The 15,683-nt window shown below is 40.9% G+C and overlaps 2 protein-coding genes across 4 annotated transcripts in view; one reads left to right on the forward strand and one right to left on the reverse strand.

Annotated features, from left to right (window-relative positions):
- The window catches only part of LOC108702251 (alpha-1,6-mannosylglycoprotein 6-beta-N-acetylglucosaminyltransferase A), a 94,614-nt gene extending 84,060 nt beyond the window's left edge, over nt 1–10,554 (forward strand). For both annotated transcript variants that reach the window (XM_041578166.1, XM_041578167.1), the window contains exons 15-17: nt 1,104–1,178; nt 3,593–3,750; nt 4,167–10,554. In XM_041578166.1, the coding sequence (XP_041434100.1) occupies nt 1,104–1,178; nt 3,593–3,750; nt 4,167–4,365 (432 nt within the window). In that variant the 3' untranslated portion in view covers nt 4,366–10,554. The remainder of the gene's footprint in view (nt 1–1,103; nt 1,179–3,592; nt 3,751–4,166) is intronic.
- Nucleotides 10,555–10,672: 118 nt separating this feature from the next.
- Nucleotides 10,673–15,557, reverse strand: tuba1l.S (tubulin alpha 1 like S homeolog). 2 transcript variants are annotated; one of them, NM_001095288.1, is given in 9 exon segments: nt 10,673–11,787; nt 13,526–13,678; nt 14,451–14,456; nt 14,458–14,476; nt 14,479–14,502; nt 14,504–14,515; nt 14,517–14,525; nt 14,528–14,682; nt 15,487–15,557. In NM_001095288.1, coding segments are annotated over 8 exon segments (1,335 nt in total). In that variant the 5' UTR covers nt 14,668–14,682; nt 15,487–15,557; the 3' UTR covers nt 10,673–10,815.
- Nucleotides 15,558–15,683: the final 126 nt, after the last annotated feature.

Raw genomic sequence — 15,683 nt, forward strand, 5'->3', positions numbered from 1 at the left:
CACTGTAAATTGGGATCCATCATCTTTTCCTGCCTGTATCTAGGGTTGTCTTGATTGTGATGAGTTGCAAGTTTGGACAACACTGAGTTAAAGGGTTACTTTCTAGGGATGCACCAAATCCAGGATTCGGTTCGGGATTCGGCCAGGATTTGGTCTTTTTCAGCAGGATTCGGAATTGGCCGAATCCTTGTGTTTGGCTGAACCGAATTCTTATTTGCATATGCAAATTAAGGATGGGAAGGGAAATCACATGACATTTGGTCACAAAACAAGGAAAAAAAATTCCCATTTTTTTCCTTTCCCATCCATAATTTCCATATGCAAATTAGGAATCAGTTCGGTATTTGGCGGAATATTTCACAAAGGATTCAGCCGAATCCCAAATAGTGGATTTGGTGCATCCCTATTACTTTCACACATTTCACCTTGCCCTTGTCCTTCCTTATTCTTCTTTGTCTTACTGCCTCCATCTTGCCCTTCTGCCTCCATCTTGCCCTTCTCCCTCCTTCTTGCCCTTCTGCCTCTATTTTGCCCTTCTGCCTCCATCTTCCCTATAGTCTTCACCTTGTCCTACTGTCTCCATATTGCCATAATGCCTCCATCTTGTCCTACTATCACCATCTTGTCTTGCCATTCTATGCCTGCTATACATCAACAGCAATTGAATGATCACACAGCTAGCACGGCAAAGTATGTATTGGGTCAGCTTTTGCACAATTATGAAGCTTTATAGATAGATACGACCAATAAAGTTGTTGTTACTGACTATGGTGTAGTCAGTGCAACAGGTTCTGAATTGAGATGTAGTTTGGTGGATAATGGCATTGGCTGAATATGAGTGGGATAATTAAGAATATTGCCTTGTCATCTGCTTTATATCTAAAATATTAAATATACATGTATTTGTATGTTTAATATTCAATTCCAGGAAGTTGTGTGTGATTTAATAAATTGTTTTTTTTGTTAAATATTTGTTACTCTGATACTTTATTCAACAAATTTTATGTCCTCATGTGCAACCAAATGGCTCATGCTGTTCCTCTTAGACAGCCCACTTGAGCCCCTACAGATGAGGTAGCTTATGAGGTGTTTTCTTTTTGCAGAATGAGCCTTATCTGCCCTATGAGTTCACATGTGAGGGGATGCTCCAGAGGGTGAACGCCTTCATAGAGAAACAGGTGAGACCAGTCTAATCGAGGCAGCCATTCCGATTGTGTTTAGGATGCACCAATCCACTATTTTGGAATTCGCCCATATCCTGTATCTCTCATGAAGGATTTGGCCAACTCTGAACCCTAATTTGTATATACACATCTATAAGAAGGACTGCATGTGGGGGGAAAATGCAATTTTCTTATTTGTGTGGCAAAAAGTCACTTAATTTTAGGCCAGGCAATTGGATTCTGCCAATCTGAATCCTAATGAATAAAGCATAATGCTGACCAATTCGGAACTGAATCCTGTATTGGGTACATCCCTAATTGTTATTCTCTAATCTACTAGTGCTTAATAACTATAGCTGAGACTCTCTGATAGCCGACCCCCTTTCAGAAGGACAGTGGCCCCTTTTATGGTTAGTGTGTTGGGTTAATGTGGCACTGCCTTTTTCCCTTCTGGAAAGAGAATGGCTGTTTTGCTAGATGTAATGTATTAAAGGAACAGTAACACCAAAAAATGAAAGTTTTTTAAAGTAATTAAAATATCATGTAGTGTTGCCCTGCACTGGTAAAACTGATCTGTTTGCTTCAGAAACACTACTATAGTTCATATAAACAAGCTGCTGAGTTGCAATGGCAGAAATTGAAAAAAGGCTATATGGCACAGGATAAATAGTGGATAACCGATAACATTATATTTTACAGAGCTTATCTGCTATCTGATGTGTAACCTGAGCCTTTTCTCCTTTGATTAGCTGCCTTCATGGCAGCACTGCATTATATTTTTATTACTTTAAAACAAATATTTTTTGATGTTACTGGTCCTTTAAAGGGGACCCGTCACCCAAAAAAATTATTCAAAATCCTATTTTATCACATTAGTTAAGCAAAATGAACTTTAATTTAACTATATAAATTATTTGAATCTTGTTTACTTCAGTCTGGGAATTCATAATTATAGCAAGCAGGCAACAGTCATTTTGTGGACACTGTTATTAAGACAAGCTTTGCATCATCTCAGAATCTTGTTTTTGCACAAAAATGGGGGACCTGATGTCCATCCCCATGCCCTGGCTACGCAATTAAAGTAAATAGAACAGGGGAATGTGTGGGGAGAGCAGTGACATCTAGGAAGTGCTGTATGGAAAGTGAAAGTACACATGTATAAATCCAATTTCTGCCAATATATTGCACATTTCATGTTTACATATTTGTGTATTTTTAAATGCCTTTTTGTGATATGTACTAGCTGGAGCCACGTCGTCTCGTCTCACTGTATATTTGTATACTGCTGAGATGACAATAACGTTTACTTTGACTTTGAATTTGACTTTCTTTAATTGTCTGCCCCACCTCTATGCCTAAGGCATAGAGGAGTGGCAACTATTTAAATCAAATTGGGAGCAGAATCAGTAAATACTATTAGTGAGCATGTTGGAGACCTCTAGTGACCAAAGAGAGGTAAAACCACAATCTCAATAATTTCTCCAAAACATGCTATTCAATAAAAAATATATATTTTATTCACATCAGTAGTTAAAAAACATGTATAGTATTCCCTCTAACGCCTAACGCGTTTCATGCTTACCCAGCACTTAGTCATAGGCAGACCTGCCTATGACTAAGTGCTGGGTAAGCATGAAACGCGTTAGGCGTTAGAGGGAATACTATACATGTTTTTTAACTACTGATGTGAATAAAATATATATTTTTTATTGAATAGCATGTTTTGGAGAAATTATTGAGATTATAGAGGAGTGGCAGACAATATTTGATTTGATTTGACAGCTGAGATGTTTAAATGAGCTTACAACAGCTATGAATGCTTTAATAATAAACATATAAATTGTATTTCATGTTTAATTTGAAAAGGACTTTTATTATACAGATTTTTGTGTCTGGGTGACAGGTCCACTTTAAAGCAGTGGCTATGGGTTTTTTTTTTTTTTTTGGTTCAGGTGCTTTTCAGAGGTCCAGGTATCCTTCTAGCTCAGTGATCCCCAACCAGTAGCTCGTGAGCAACACATTGCTCTTCAACCCCATGGATGTTGCATCCAGTGGCCTCAAAGCAGGTGATTATTTTTGAATTCCTGGCTTGGAGGCAAGTTTTGACTGCATAAAAACCGGATGTACTGCCAAACAGAGCCTCAATGTAGGTTGACGATCCACATAGGGGCTACTAAATGGCCAATCACAGCCCTTATTTGGCACCCCAGGAACATATTTATGCTTCTGTTGCTCCCCAACTCCTTTTACGTCTGAATGTTGATCACAGGTTCTAAAGGTTGGGGATCCCTGCTCTAGCTCATCAGAAGGTTACAGACAAATTAAAGAACTGTATCAGCCAAAACTCATGGCACAAAGTGTGGCTGTCAGAGAGCCATTAACAGAACCTGCTCCACAGGCCCCTCTTATTCCACCTCTTATCCCTGCAGGACTTCTGTCACGGGCAGGTGATGTGGCCACCATTAAGTGCAATGCAGGTGAAATTTGCAGAACCAGGAAAGTCATGCAAACAAGTGTGCCAAGAGGAGCATCTAATCTGTGAGCCTTCTTACTTCCAGCACCTCAACAAGGACACAGATCTGGCTAAGTGAGTGACAAAAGGTCTATGGGTAGGGGTGGTGGTGGTAAGCTTGCACTCCAGTGCAAGAACCTGTATATATCAAACAACATAATGCCAGCAAGGCTGTGGCATTTTTTTAATGTATAGAATCACTTGGGCTGAAAGCTTGCCACATTTGTATCAATAAATAAATGGACATACCCTGAAATGTATGTGTAGTTTGACATGGCAAAATAAAGCATTCCACTTTCAGATACATTGTATTTTAGGCAGTTGTCATACCTTGGTATAAGATGGCTCTAGGATGTGGTAAATGGCACTGGATCAGGGTGCAACAACATAATCCGTAAAAGTTCCACCAAATTTTAGCTGGCTGACAAGCATCCACCCTCGGCCACTAGTGAGTTCTTCACATTTGTGAATCTTCTGTATTTAATTTTCAGGTTCGGGGTTCAATGTCAATCGACAGAAACTGCAAATGACATTGTGGTCCCCTCAATAGACGAGAAAAAAAACCATTGCGTTCTACAAGGCGACCTACTGCTCTTCAGCTGCGCTGGGTCCCATTCCAACCACAAACGCATCTGCCCTTGCAGGGACTATATGAAAGGACAGGTGGCGCTGTGTAAAGACTGCCTATAGCAGAATGGGATCCGCGATGGATAAGCTAAAAGCATATGGAAGCTGCGGGCAAGCTGCCGGTCCTGCTCCACTGGTACGTGTTGTCATACGGACACTTCCTTTTGCTGCCTTTCTTTAGTGGCCCAAAGAGGACACGTGTACCTGAAGGCTTCACCCCGAATGTTCATGTTCCGCGAGACAGATTTTGCAAGGACTTTACAAAGGGTGAGACTCTGTAGATCATGCAGGCCGTGTCATGCAGAGGTGCAAGGGTTGCGGGAATGTTGTGATTCGTACAAAACACTGCATGCTGTTAGATCAAAAAAAATTTGGTGTGGGGCCCCCAGAAAGCCAGCGGCAGTGTAAAGCATGACTACTAAGCGGATCTCCCAAGAGGTAACCTGTAAGACATTTCTGTGCACTAAATGATGGCGTTACCCGCCATACACTCTGCTCCGTCGAGGTAAAAAAATGGTTATGTAGATTAGATGCAACAAGGCGTTAACCTTCCATTGTTGTATTTATAGGAATAACGTGTAATTATTATTTTTCTATTTAATCTTTCTCTCTGATCCACACGTCTGAAACTCAACAGGTCCCACCAAGAGAGCAAAGGCTTCTGGGAGCAACCAGTGACCAAAATCCGTGTTTGTTATGACCATAGCATAGAATATATTTGCTAATCTCACACAACAGGACATCAGCGATCAGTGTAACTATCTTTGGATATATGGAGTTGCCCCACCCCCATCCAACCTTCTTGATTTTGGATAGGCATGTCTGTGAGAAAATGGTGTATATATTCATCATACGTGGAGTATTTTTCTCTAGGTATTTATAATGCTGGAAGGATGTACATATTGTTACTGTTTGGATACACTATTTTTTTTCCTGGGGGCTATTGGGGGTAAAATCCAATTTTCTGTAGATACAGAAATACCATCATCTTCAGGTCCTCCAGCTGCAACTTTCAGTCAATGGTTTGCTATTATTATTATTACATGGGTGAAAGCAGGGCGTGTTGGAAGTAATCTTAGACAAAGTTAACCCCCCTTTGGATTCCAAACCTCAGCATGTGGCTTCCAGATGGTGCTTTGAGTTGTAGAGCTCAATGATTGGATGGTCCATGAGACCTGACATCCACCAAATATCCACACAAGCCCACAAAAATAGGTGGAAATGTATTGTTCTTATTGTGTTTATAGTTTTTCCAATGCGTTATACTAAACTGCAGAATGGTTTCATTTCACACTTGGTGCTGCCCCTGAGGTTCTTCGGAGTAATGTCGGCAAGAGATATTTAGTCAGGTTCTCCCTGGTAGTTAAACCCATTGGTTAATAAACTCCAGCATATGTGTGTGTATTACGGGCCTGAAAATTGTCCAAACTTGCCTTTTTCTATTCCATGGAAACCATTTTCTTAGCGAGATTTAAAATATTGTACATTTCTCCACTAGCATTCAAATCAATCGAATGGGAACAATCTCATTGAAATAAAATCTCTGTATGCTGCCGACAATGATAATTTAAGACAGACTGGGATTTATACTGTTGCCATGACTGGTGTGACAATGACCTTAATGTAGATTTGCTGTGGTGTATGATGGGTATGAAAACCCAGATGCCACTAGGGCGAGTTTGACAGGAAGCTACATATGTATTGGAGAGGATTTTATCAGTACCACATATCCCTGTAACTCAGTAGGCCTTGCCCCCCGGTGAAGCTTGGAGCAGTGTTGGGGTGCAGCCTGGAGACTAGTTAGGGTGACACTTGGTAGAATGGCCATTTGCTTTCCTTACTACACCAGAGAGCCCAGAATAAGGTACCCCAGGTGAGATCTGGGGTAAATATGTATTGGATGTCCCAGGTATTTTTGGAACTATGTCTGAATTACCCATATACCGACATTTTCCTGTATCTGTACCCATGAACTAATGGGGACTCTGGCCAAAGGCTGGACCTTTACAAAGAGCCTTGAGCAACGGTTGGTCTTTCACAAAGGGCCTTTTAAAAAAAAAAAAAAAAAAAAAAAAAAAAAAAGATTTATTTTCCTTTTGACATATCCATAATTATGCCTTTGGTTATTTGTTCTCTTTGCATTCAGCTTGGGAACTCATTTAATGTCTTTGTTTTACATAGCTAAAGTCTTATTTCCCATAGTCTCCCTAAATATTATTCCTGCTCACCCTACAGGGAAGTGTAATGACTGAAAGGCTAATTAACAGACCTGAGAGTGGGGTGGGGCTCATAGGAGTAGTTGGGGTAGTAACTGAGGGGCGGCCCACTAAAGTTTATTGTAGAGCAGTGCACTGTAAATGGCCTTGGGAGCATTCAGGCAGTTCTGGCCTTCACCTTTAAATGATTTACATTTGGTAATCAGACGGAAATATCGCTTCTGATAAATGCTGATGATTTTTTTTTATGTTTTATTTAAATATTTTTTTCAGTGAGAAATTAATTTATAAGAATGTAAAGTGGATAATTTCTTTTGTTGTTTTCAAACATAATTGGATGTAATTGTAGAAATATTTTATCTGTTCTGGGATTAGAGTGGGAGTATAATTAGCTGCTCTGCGCAGAATTTATACAAATTAATTATACCCTTAGTTGCTATGTGGCTCCACCTTCTCCCTTATGACACACACACAAATTTAATGATAATTTGGCTCTAGCGCTATTAATAATATAATTAATGGCAAAGCCAATTAACTCCTCAGCGGAATACTGGCAGGACCTTGGACTTCTTCCCCAATTATTTTCATTAACCCTTGATTAATAACATGCACAGAGAAGGTAAACCTTAGGGGAGCCTTTTTGAATCAAGGGACAGATTTATAATTACAATCATTATCACTGCCATTCTGTAATGACTGCTTGTAAGCAAGGCTCTCTGTTGGATTGACTGGCTGTGGTATGGCTGGTATGGCAAGGCAAGATGGCTGTCATAAAGCAACATGGTGACAGAGGGAAAAGGTGGCTGCTTTAAAGCAGACATTAGGGGCAAGATGGCTTTTGTACATCAGTATGATGACAGTGGGGCTAAGATGGCTGTCATAGAGCACAATAGTGTCAGTAGGGGAAAGATGGCTGCTATAGACCAGGATGGTGTGTATATATATATATATATATATAATATATATATATATATATATATATATATATATATATATATATATATATATATATATATATATATATATATATATATATATATATATATATATATTAGGGTAGTATGACTATATGGATACAACAAGGACAGTATGGCAGCTGTAGAACATATTGACAGTGGGGTAAGTCTGCTGCAGTAGGATGGATGTTGAGAGCTGGAACAAGATGGCTGCCACAGAGCAAGATGGAGACAAGATAGTAACACTGGAGCAAGATGGCAGCTGTACATATACTTATAAATATATCCATGTCCCCCAACACCTGCCAGGAACCCTTTCCATCATTAACAGTTGAAGTTTTCCATCTCTGAAAGAAATGGGCATTTCCTAATAATTAATATTTTGTTGCACTGATAAATATTATATAAAATGCTAATATATTTACCTTGTGTTCTCCCTGCATAAACCCGAGAGAATGTTGGTTATTTAACTTGTCATTGTTTGTCACAATAAAACTCCTAAATGCTGTAGATAGATACAAAGAAAGCCCATTTTAGTATGGAACATGTACGATGCACTGTTACACTGCCAATGGGAACCTCATTTATCTCATATATTTATATATGCAATTTATTTTGCACATGTACAAATAGGATTTTGTTTGGTCATTGTCTGGCTCTTTCATTTAGTGCTTTCATTTCATGTTAATACAGTAATGTGCCTTTAACTCTTCAGGTTGTTCTGCGCTATGGGTTCTGTTCCAGTGGATCTGATATCAGTTCTGTACATTTATCAAAATTTGTTGTTTTTTTTCTGCCCAACAGAATCAAGTTTGCCTGAGAAATGTCTGTATTGCTTTCTTAAAGCAATTAAAAAGCTAATTAACACATATACTTCCTGTGTATCTACTGCACTTAGTTACAGTGTCTGTCAAAGGTATCTGGTATACCATTTACAAACCTGTATATAGAGAAATGCTCCTTTCTTGTGTTTCCTTTGTACCAGTTTTTGTTCTTGCCACAAATATACTTGTGTCACTCACACACGTGCTTCTAAAGATCTCACTTTTTGGAAACTCTTGGATTAATGATCAATGGGACCTTTAGGCTTCCACCAAATGGGGAACTCAGTTGCTTTGTTTCCTAAGACAAGTCACTTTGGTGTTGAAAATGTTTGAGTAGACTCCATGCAAAGTCTTTGAGAAAGTGAATGTGTAGGGCAGAGTTGTATATTTCACTAAGTACAGGTACTGGCTAAGTAAAATAAACTTCACATATCTTTACTTAGACAAAACATGTTGAGGTTAGAGTTGTTTCCATGGAAAGCCATTGGGAATGTTTTAATGGGAACCAGGGGCATGTGAGGGTTTTTGATTCCCATTTATCTAGGTAGACTACAGCAGATACAGTAATGTACAGGGATGGGACCCATTATCCAGAATGCTTGGGACCATAACTTGCATCTTCATATCTTCTACTATAAAATAAAAATATTACATAAATCCAATAGGATCAGTTTGCTTCCAATAAGGATTAATTCTATCTTAGTTGGAATCAAGTACAAGCTTTTGTTTTATTATTACAGATATAATATAATATTTGGATATAATGGGGTCTATGAGAGATGGCCTTTCCATAATTCGGAGCTTTCTGGATAACGGTTTCCGGAAAATGGATCCCATACGGGTATCATAATTTTGGTAAAGCAAGTCATGCTGGGGATGGAGATGGAGATGTTTACGCTTGCTCCATGCAAAGTCTTTGGGAAAGTTAAAGTGTAAAATAGAGCTGTATATTTATTGGATACCAGGGACTTAGCTTCTAGGGCATGTAGAGGTTGCTGGTGTTCACCTTTATGGGGAGAAAGTAATATAAATAGTTAATGTGTAGAGGCAAACCTCTATATATTAAAATCCAACAGAAAATTAGGTAAAGAGGCTTGTGGAGTTGCTGGTTTCCTCCCTTCTTGGTAAAGAAAAAGTAAACTTCCCATAACGCTTCTTTCACAAGTCATGTTGGAAATATCTCCATGCAAAGTTTTTGGGATAGTTACTGTGTAGAGGCAAACACAGACCTCAGGGGCATGTAGGGGTTATTGGTTTTCCACCCTTCTGGGGAGACGGCTTCAGATGCAGTAAACTTCCCATAACTTTTATAAGACAATTCAAGTTGGAGCAGGCCTGCATTTTTTAATGACAAACAAGGACTTAGTTACACAGGCAGGTAGTAGAGTCCTGCGAGGGTCCATTTTTTGAAACCCGACCTGAACCTGCAATTTGATCTGCATCTTCCCGCTACTTAACCAAACCTTCCGCCCCAGGGGACATGAAAAACTGGAAGTGACATCACATTTGACCGGAAGTGTCGTCACTCCGGTGCCTAAACCCCTTGTTGGCAACAGAGGATTTCCAACAGATGTTGTTTGGAGATTTTAGCTTTTTCTTAATTGTGACTTGTCTTTAGAATAGTCAAGCAAAGTCGTTTAATAAGAATAGTTAAAGCTAGAAAGATTCACCCAAACTGTATGGGATATGAGTCAACAACTATAAGAAGTTACAGAGGGCCAGCTCTATAGATTAGATTGTTTCTGAGTTGTATGAGTTTCCACATGTAAAAATCAGCCAGAGCTTCAAGGTATCTTCAAGAAATCAACCTATTAGTGTTATCTGGAACACTCAATCAACACATGTCTGGCCCACTAATTATAGCTGGCATAAGAGTCTTGCACTTTGTGGAGAAAATACTGGTCCTCCAGATCAGACATGTCCTATCTCCATCATATTTTTATGATATGGCTTTACCTTATGACCTTTAGCCCTCCAACTACAACTTGAGTTCAACAACATCCTTGCCCACCTCTGCTTCATGTCTTGTCCTAAGCAGGCCACCATACTCAAACTAGAGATTGTTACAATTTGTATTGTGTTGCTACTCTATTGTACTGTAATGAGGTCTGGATCCCTGAACATTTGTAAATGTCTGAATATGTATGTACCTTTAATTGAGCTGAATCATGTGTTTCCTGTTCTCATTGTTGTAGAGAAAAAGAGAAAATTTAGGAAAAACTTTATATTTCAATAAATCTTTTTTTCTGGTGTAAATTTGGCCTTTAGTTAACTTTTTGACTGCTAGAGAGAGTATTAATTGGGGTAGTGTGTTGCCATCTTCAACGTCTGTCCCTAGCTTTCAATCCCTGTCTGAAGCAATTAAGACATTTGCTCAAACAATAATTGTTTATTAGGAAACAATTAGGATTCTCTCAAGGTTTTATAGAATTCTAAATGCAGTATCCAGTAATCTTGCTATGTTGCTCTAACCAGCAATTACTAGTAGTATATATAATATTATTCTGATTCAGTGAATTAGGCTTCTTCTCCATCCTCCTCCTCCACATAGTCACAAGCAATCTCATCATAATCTTTTTCCAGGGCAGCCATATCTTCACGGGCCTCGGAGAACTCCCCTTCCTCCATTCCCTCCCCTACATACCAGTGCACAAAGGCACGCTTAGCATACATAAGGTCAAACTTGTGATCCAGACGAGCCCAGGCCTCAGCAATGGCGGTGGTGTTGCTCAACATGCACACAGCACGCTGCATCTGGGCTTGGTCTCCTCCAGGAACCACAGTTGGGGGCTGGTAGTTGATACCAATCTTGAAACCTGTTGGGCACCAGTCCACAAACTGGATAGTGCGCTTGGATTTGATGCTTGCAATGGCAACATTGACATCTTTGGGAACCACATCACCACGGTAGAGCATACAGCAAGCCATGTATTTTCCATTTCGTGGGTTACATTTCACCATCTGGTTAGCTGGCTCAAAGCAAGCATTTGTTATCTCAGCTATGGAAAGCTTCTCATGGTAAGCTCTCTCAGCGGAGATAACTGGAGCATAGGAAACCACAGGAAAATGGATGCGTGGGAATGGCACCAAGTTGGTTTGGAATTCTGCTAGGTCCACATTCAGAGCTCCATCAAATCTGAGAGAAGCTGTGATAGAGGACACAATCTGGGCAATCAGACGATTCAGGTTGGTGTGAGTTGGACATTCAATATCAAGGTTCCTATGACAGATGTCATAAATGGCTTCATTGTCCACCAGGAAAGCACAGTCCGAATGCTCCAGGGTTGTGTGAGTGGTGAGGACAGAGTTATAGGGTTCCACCACGGCTGTGGACATTTTAGGAGCTGGATAAATTGAGAATTCCAACTTGGATTTTCTGCCGTATTCAACAGAGAGACGTTCCATTAGTAGGGAAGAGAAACCAGAACCAGTGCCCCCTCCAAAGCTGTGGAAAATAAGGAAGCCCTGAAGTGCATTGCACTGATCTGCCTAAGAGAAGACACAAAGGTTGGTCAGGCAAATTATGTTTCTTTGTCTTGTTTAAAGGACCAGTAACAAAAAAAATTTTTTAAAAAAAATTCATATACAGCAAAAAAAAAAAAACACCAACACAAATGTAAGTTTAAAATCGCAAATCCTTTATTAAGAAATAACTTACTGAAACACCACTTCCTGTCCTCTTCAGAAAAGGCGACAGGGCGACGATCTATCGTTCGGTGTTGGATTTCTCCTTCCTGGCTCTATCCCATATTCTGACAGTATGTGAAGGAGCCGTGGTCTTTGGTAAGAAGCAGGCAGCGCTGGGCCAGTGGAAGTGTGACTCCGGTGACTGGTCTAGTGGGTCTAAGTCCGGGAAGAAGAGTCTTGAGAGTCTGTGAATAACTAGGCCACTCAATTGAAATCTCTCTCCCTTGTCAGTGATTTCTGAAGGAAGCCGTGGTAGTGGAGGCGGCGGAGGGAGCAGCGGATCAATGTCGGCCGCCTCCCCTTTGCTAATAGTACGCTGTGTTCCCGGTAAGCAGGGTCCCAAGAGGGAGCAGCGGCGGCAGTGGCCCTATTTAGTTTGCGATCCTTTTTAGTTATGCCGGGGCCCCTCTCTTGTGTCATTAGTACCACAGGTAGCCGCAGCTGTCTATCTTGATAAGCCGGTGCTGGGGGGACACCATGTACTTGTGCGCCGACCCCTCTGACAGTTGTTGGATCGCAGACAACTGTAGCGCAAAGTAATTAGGGCCACTGCTGCAGCTCCCTCTTGGGACCCCGCGTACCGCAAACACAGAGTACTATTAGCAAAGGGGGAGGCGACATTGATCCGCTGCTCCCTCCACTACCACGGCTTCCTCCAGAAATCGCTGACAAGGGAGAGAGATTTCAATTGAGTGGCCTCATTCTTCACAGACTCGCAAGACTCTTCTTCCCAGACTTAGACCCACTAGACCGAACGCTGGAGTCACACTTCCACTGGCCCAGCGCTGCCTGCTTCTTACCACGGCTCCTTCACATACTGTCAGAATATGGGATAGAGCCAGGGAGGAGAAATCCAGCGCCGAACGATAGATCGTCGCCCTGTCGCCTTTTCTGAAGAGGACAGGAAGTGGCGTTTCAGTAAGTTATTTCTTAATAAAGGATTTGCGATTTTAAACTTTAATTTGTGTTGGTGTTTTGTTTGTTTTTTGCTGTATGCTAACAAATTTTTTTCAAAAAAATTTGATTTTGAAGCAAGCAAATAAGCTTATATCAGAAGACGGGAAGACAAAAGTTGAATAAAGAAAAGAAAGTGGTTAGCGGTTTCTACTGTATGTCTACAACCCCATGAAACTGAGTGAGCCTGACCACGTTAATGAATATACAGCAAGTACAAGAAGGCATGCATTCTATGTGGTTTTAAAGAGTGGAGTTAAAAGATATGTTAACTCTCTTGCTTAATCATGTTACCCAAATATTGCTGGCGAGTTTATCAAGGTGTATGGCATTTTACACCATGTGAACACCAGATTTGACACTGTTACTTTACATTGCGGAAGTCACTCCTAGAAAAAACGCGTAAAAACTTTATGCCGTTTTTTACACAGCAAAGCTGATGGTGGTGTGTTGTGAAGTATCTTGCTGTTTTTTTACACAGCATAATATATATGCCTCTAAGGCTTCCTATGAGTGAATAATGTAGCTCCAGTAATCAATTTAATTCTTATAATGAGTGTAGAAACAATGCTACTCTCTTTCTTACCATCTTTCGGATTCTTTCCAGCACCGAGTCAATAATCTCTTTGCCGATGGTGTAATGGCCACGAGCATAATTATTGGCAGCGTCTTCCTTGCCTGAAATGAGCTGTTCAGGGTGGAAAAGCTTCCGATAGGCTCCTTTTCGGACTTCATCTATAGGATAACGGAGGTATTGGTTATGAAGCCATGAGCCAGCTACTCTCAGCCCTACTCTCAGCCCAAATTAACATGGGGTCGCCAATGGTCTGATGAAATTATACTAGTGATCTGAGAGGCAAGAGATGTAGGCAGAGTAATCAAATAAAAAGTTCTAAAGGGAGAGTAAACATGAGTTAATTTTTATGGCAACAGGCTCTTAATGTAGTAGGCCATTTGATGTAGCAGCTCTATACCATAAGCAGGGCAGCCATCAGGGGGGGGACAGGGAGGAGAGTTGTAGGGGGCCCCGAGGGTAAGGGGGGCCCGGCCACGCCACACTTACTTGATTTGCCGGGCCCCCCATCTTTCTGAGAGCTGCTGACTTCTGGAAGGCATGGACGTTTAAGGGGCCCTGGCCACCAATTTTCTTATAATGGGGGGGGGCTGGCCACCAATTTTTTTTTCGCATGTGGGGTCCTAGCCACAAATATTTTATAATGGGGGGCCCTGGGCACAAATGTTTTTTTATGGGGGGCCCTGGCCACCAATATCTTTTTATTTTTTACTAACATGTGGGAACCCTAGCCACCAATATTTTTTTTAATTTTTTTACTGTGTGGTGGGGGGCGGATCTGTAGGTGGGGCTTGCGGTGGGCACAGCCCATGGGGCCCAGGAAATTTTGTCGTATGGGGCCCTGCGATTTCTGATGGTGCAGTGGTATAACTATAGAGAAAGCACACCTTATGACTGCTTAAGGGATCTGACGGTAGAGTGGACCTGTTAAAGTCCTGACAGTCTACTGCCACCCTATGCACAGCCTGCAATTCCCCCAAAGGGGATGGTGGTAGACATATACAGGGTAGTCCATTGAAGAAAGTGCTGAAAGATTCATCCTCATCTCTGATTATGTCAGTGAGCAGTCGTCCATCTGGCAGGATCCCGTGTTCCAGGCAGTACAGCTCCCAGCATGCATTGCCAATCTGCACTCCTGCCTGCCCCACGTGCATCGAAATGACTTCCCTCTGAGGGTAAGAATGGTAAGTAATGGCTCAACAGTAAGAATAACAATTTTGGTTATATATGCAACTAAGAAGAATACAATTCCATTGTCTTTGATCTGTTTAGACACAGAAAAAGTATTTGATAATGTTAATTGGGATCATTTATTTAATTACTTGATATTTTTGGTTTAGTAGGCCCTTTAAACATTTTTGTATAATATACAGTACAGATTCCAAGCCAATGGCACAAAGTTTGTCAGCTGGTGAATTTTGTAAGTGTGCAGAATAAGAGACCTAACACCGGATGTTGTTTTTTGTAATTGGGCTAAGTAAATGGCCTCAGGTTTTATTTGAAAACCTGATCCAAATTCACATGTTGCAGGGATAAATCAGTCATTAAATTACATGCATGCTGCAGACTGCACTGATTTGTGTGCCACCATGCAGCAAGCATTTAGATTAAGTCATTGTGCACTTTTATTATATATGAGAGGTTTTACAGTAAGGACAGACTTCCAGCACAGGGATGCACATGAACCTGCACAGTTCCCAAGCCACTGAGCAAGTCTCTCCTCACTAAGAGAAGCCTGCCTTCCGCATGATTCTGACATAGCCCTTTTAGTGCCAGTCTGCCTACAGTGGAGATGGGCAAGGGGGTTACTGCTGGCACTTATTATGTGTTACTGAAATCTTCTGGAAATGAGGAGCAAAAAAGCCAGAGAAGTCATGACAACCAGAAAGTACACCTGCTGTACTACTGTAAGGGATAGTTGTAGTTCAGCAAGGGTATTAGAAATAAAATAGAAATGAAATAAGAATCCTTACGTGGGATGAAGTCGACGCCATCGAAGAGGAAAGTGATGCTCAATACAGAGAGATGGCCTTGCAAGGAGCTGCTCAGTGTAGGAATGGCCCCAGGACAGTAGCACAGGACGTCTATGTGCTACAAGTAACAGCCTGACACAAAGTTTCCACTTCCAATGTCATATCAATGGCACAAAGATTTGGTTTGTGCCCATGGG

The sequence above is a fragment of the Xenopus laevis genome, chromosome 9_10S, assembly GCF_017654675.1.
Source record: "Xenopus laevis strain J_2021 chromosome 9_10S, Xenopus_laevis_v10.1, whole genome shotgun sequence".
Classification (NCBI taxonomy): Eukaryota; Metazoa; Chordata; class Amphibia; order Anura; family Pipidae; genus Xenopus; species Xenopus laevis.

Coding starts and splice junctions, on each gene's coding strand:
- tuba1l.S (XM_041577842.1), bottom strand. CDS start 15,507: ATGGCGTCGACTTCATCCCAC. Junction 14,683..15,486: donor TGGCGTCGACTTCATCCCAC/GTAAGGATTCTT, acceptor TCTTACCCTCAG/AGGGAAGTCATTTCGATGCA. Junction 13,717..14,516: donor TTTCTTCAATGGACTACCCT/GTATATGTCTAC, acceptor GGCTGAGAGTAG/CTGGCTCATGGCTTCATAAC.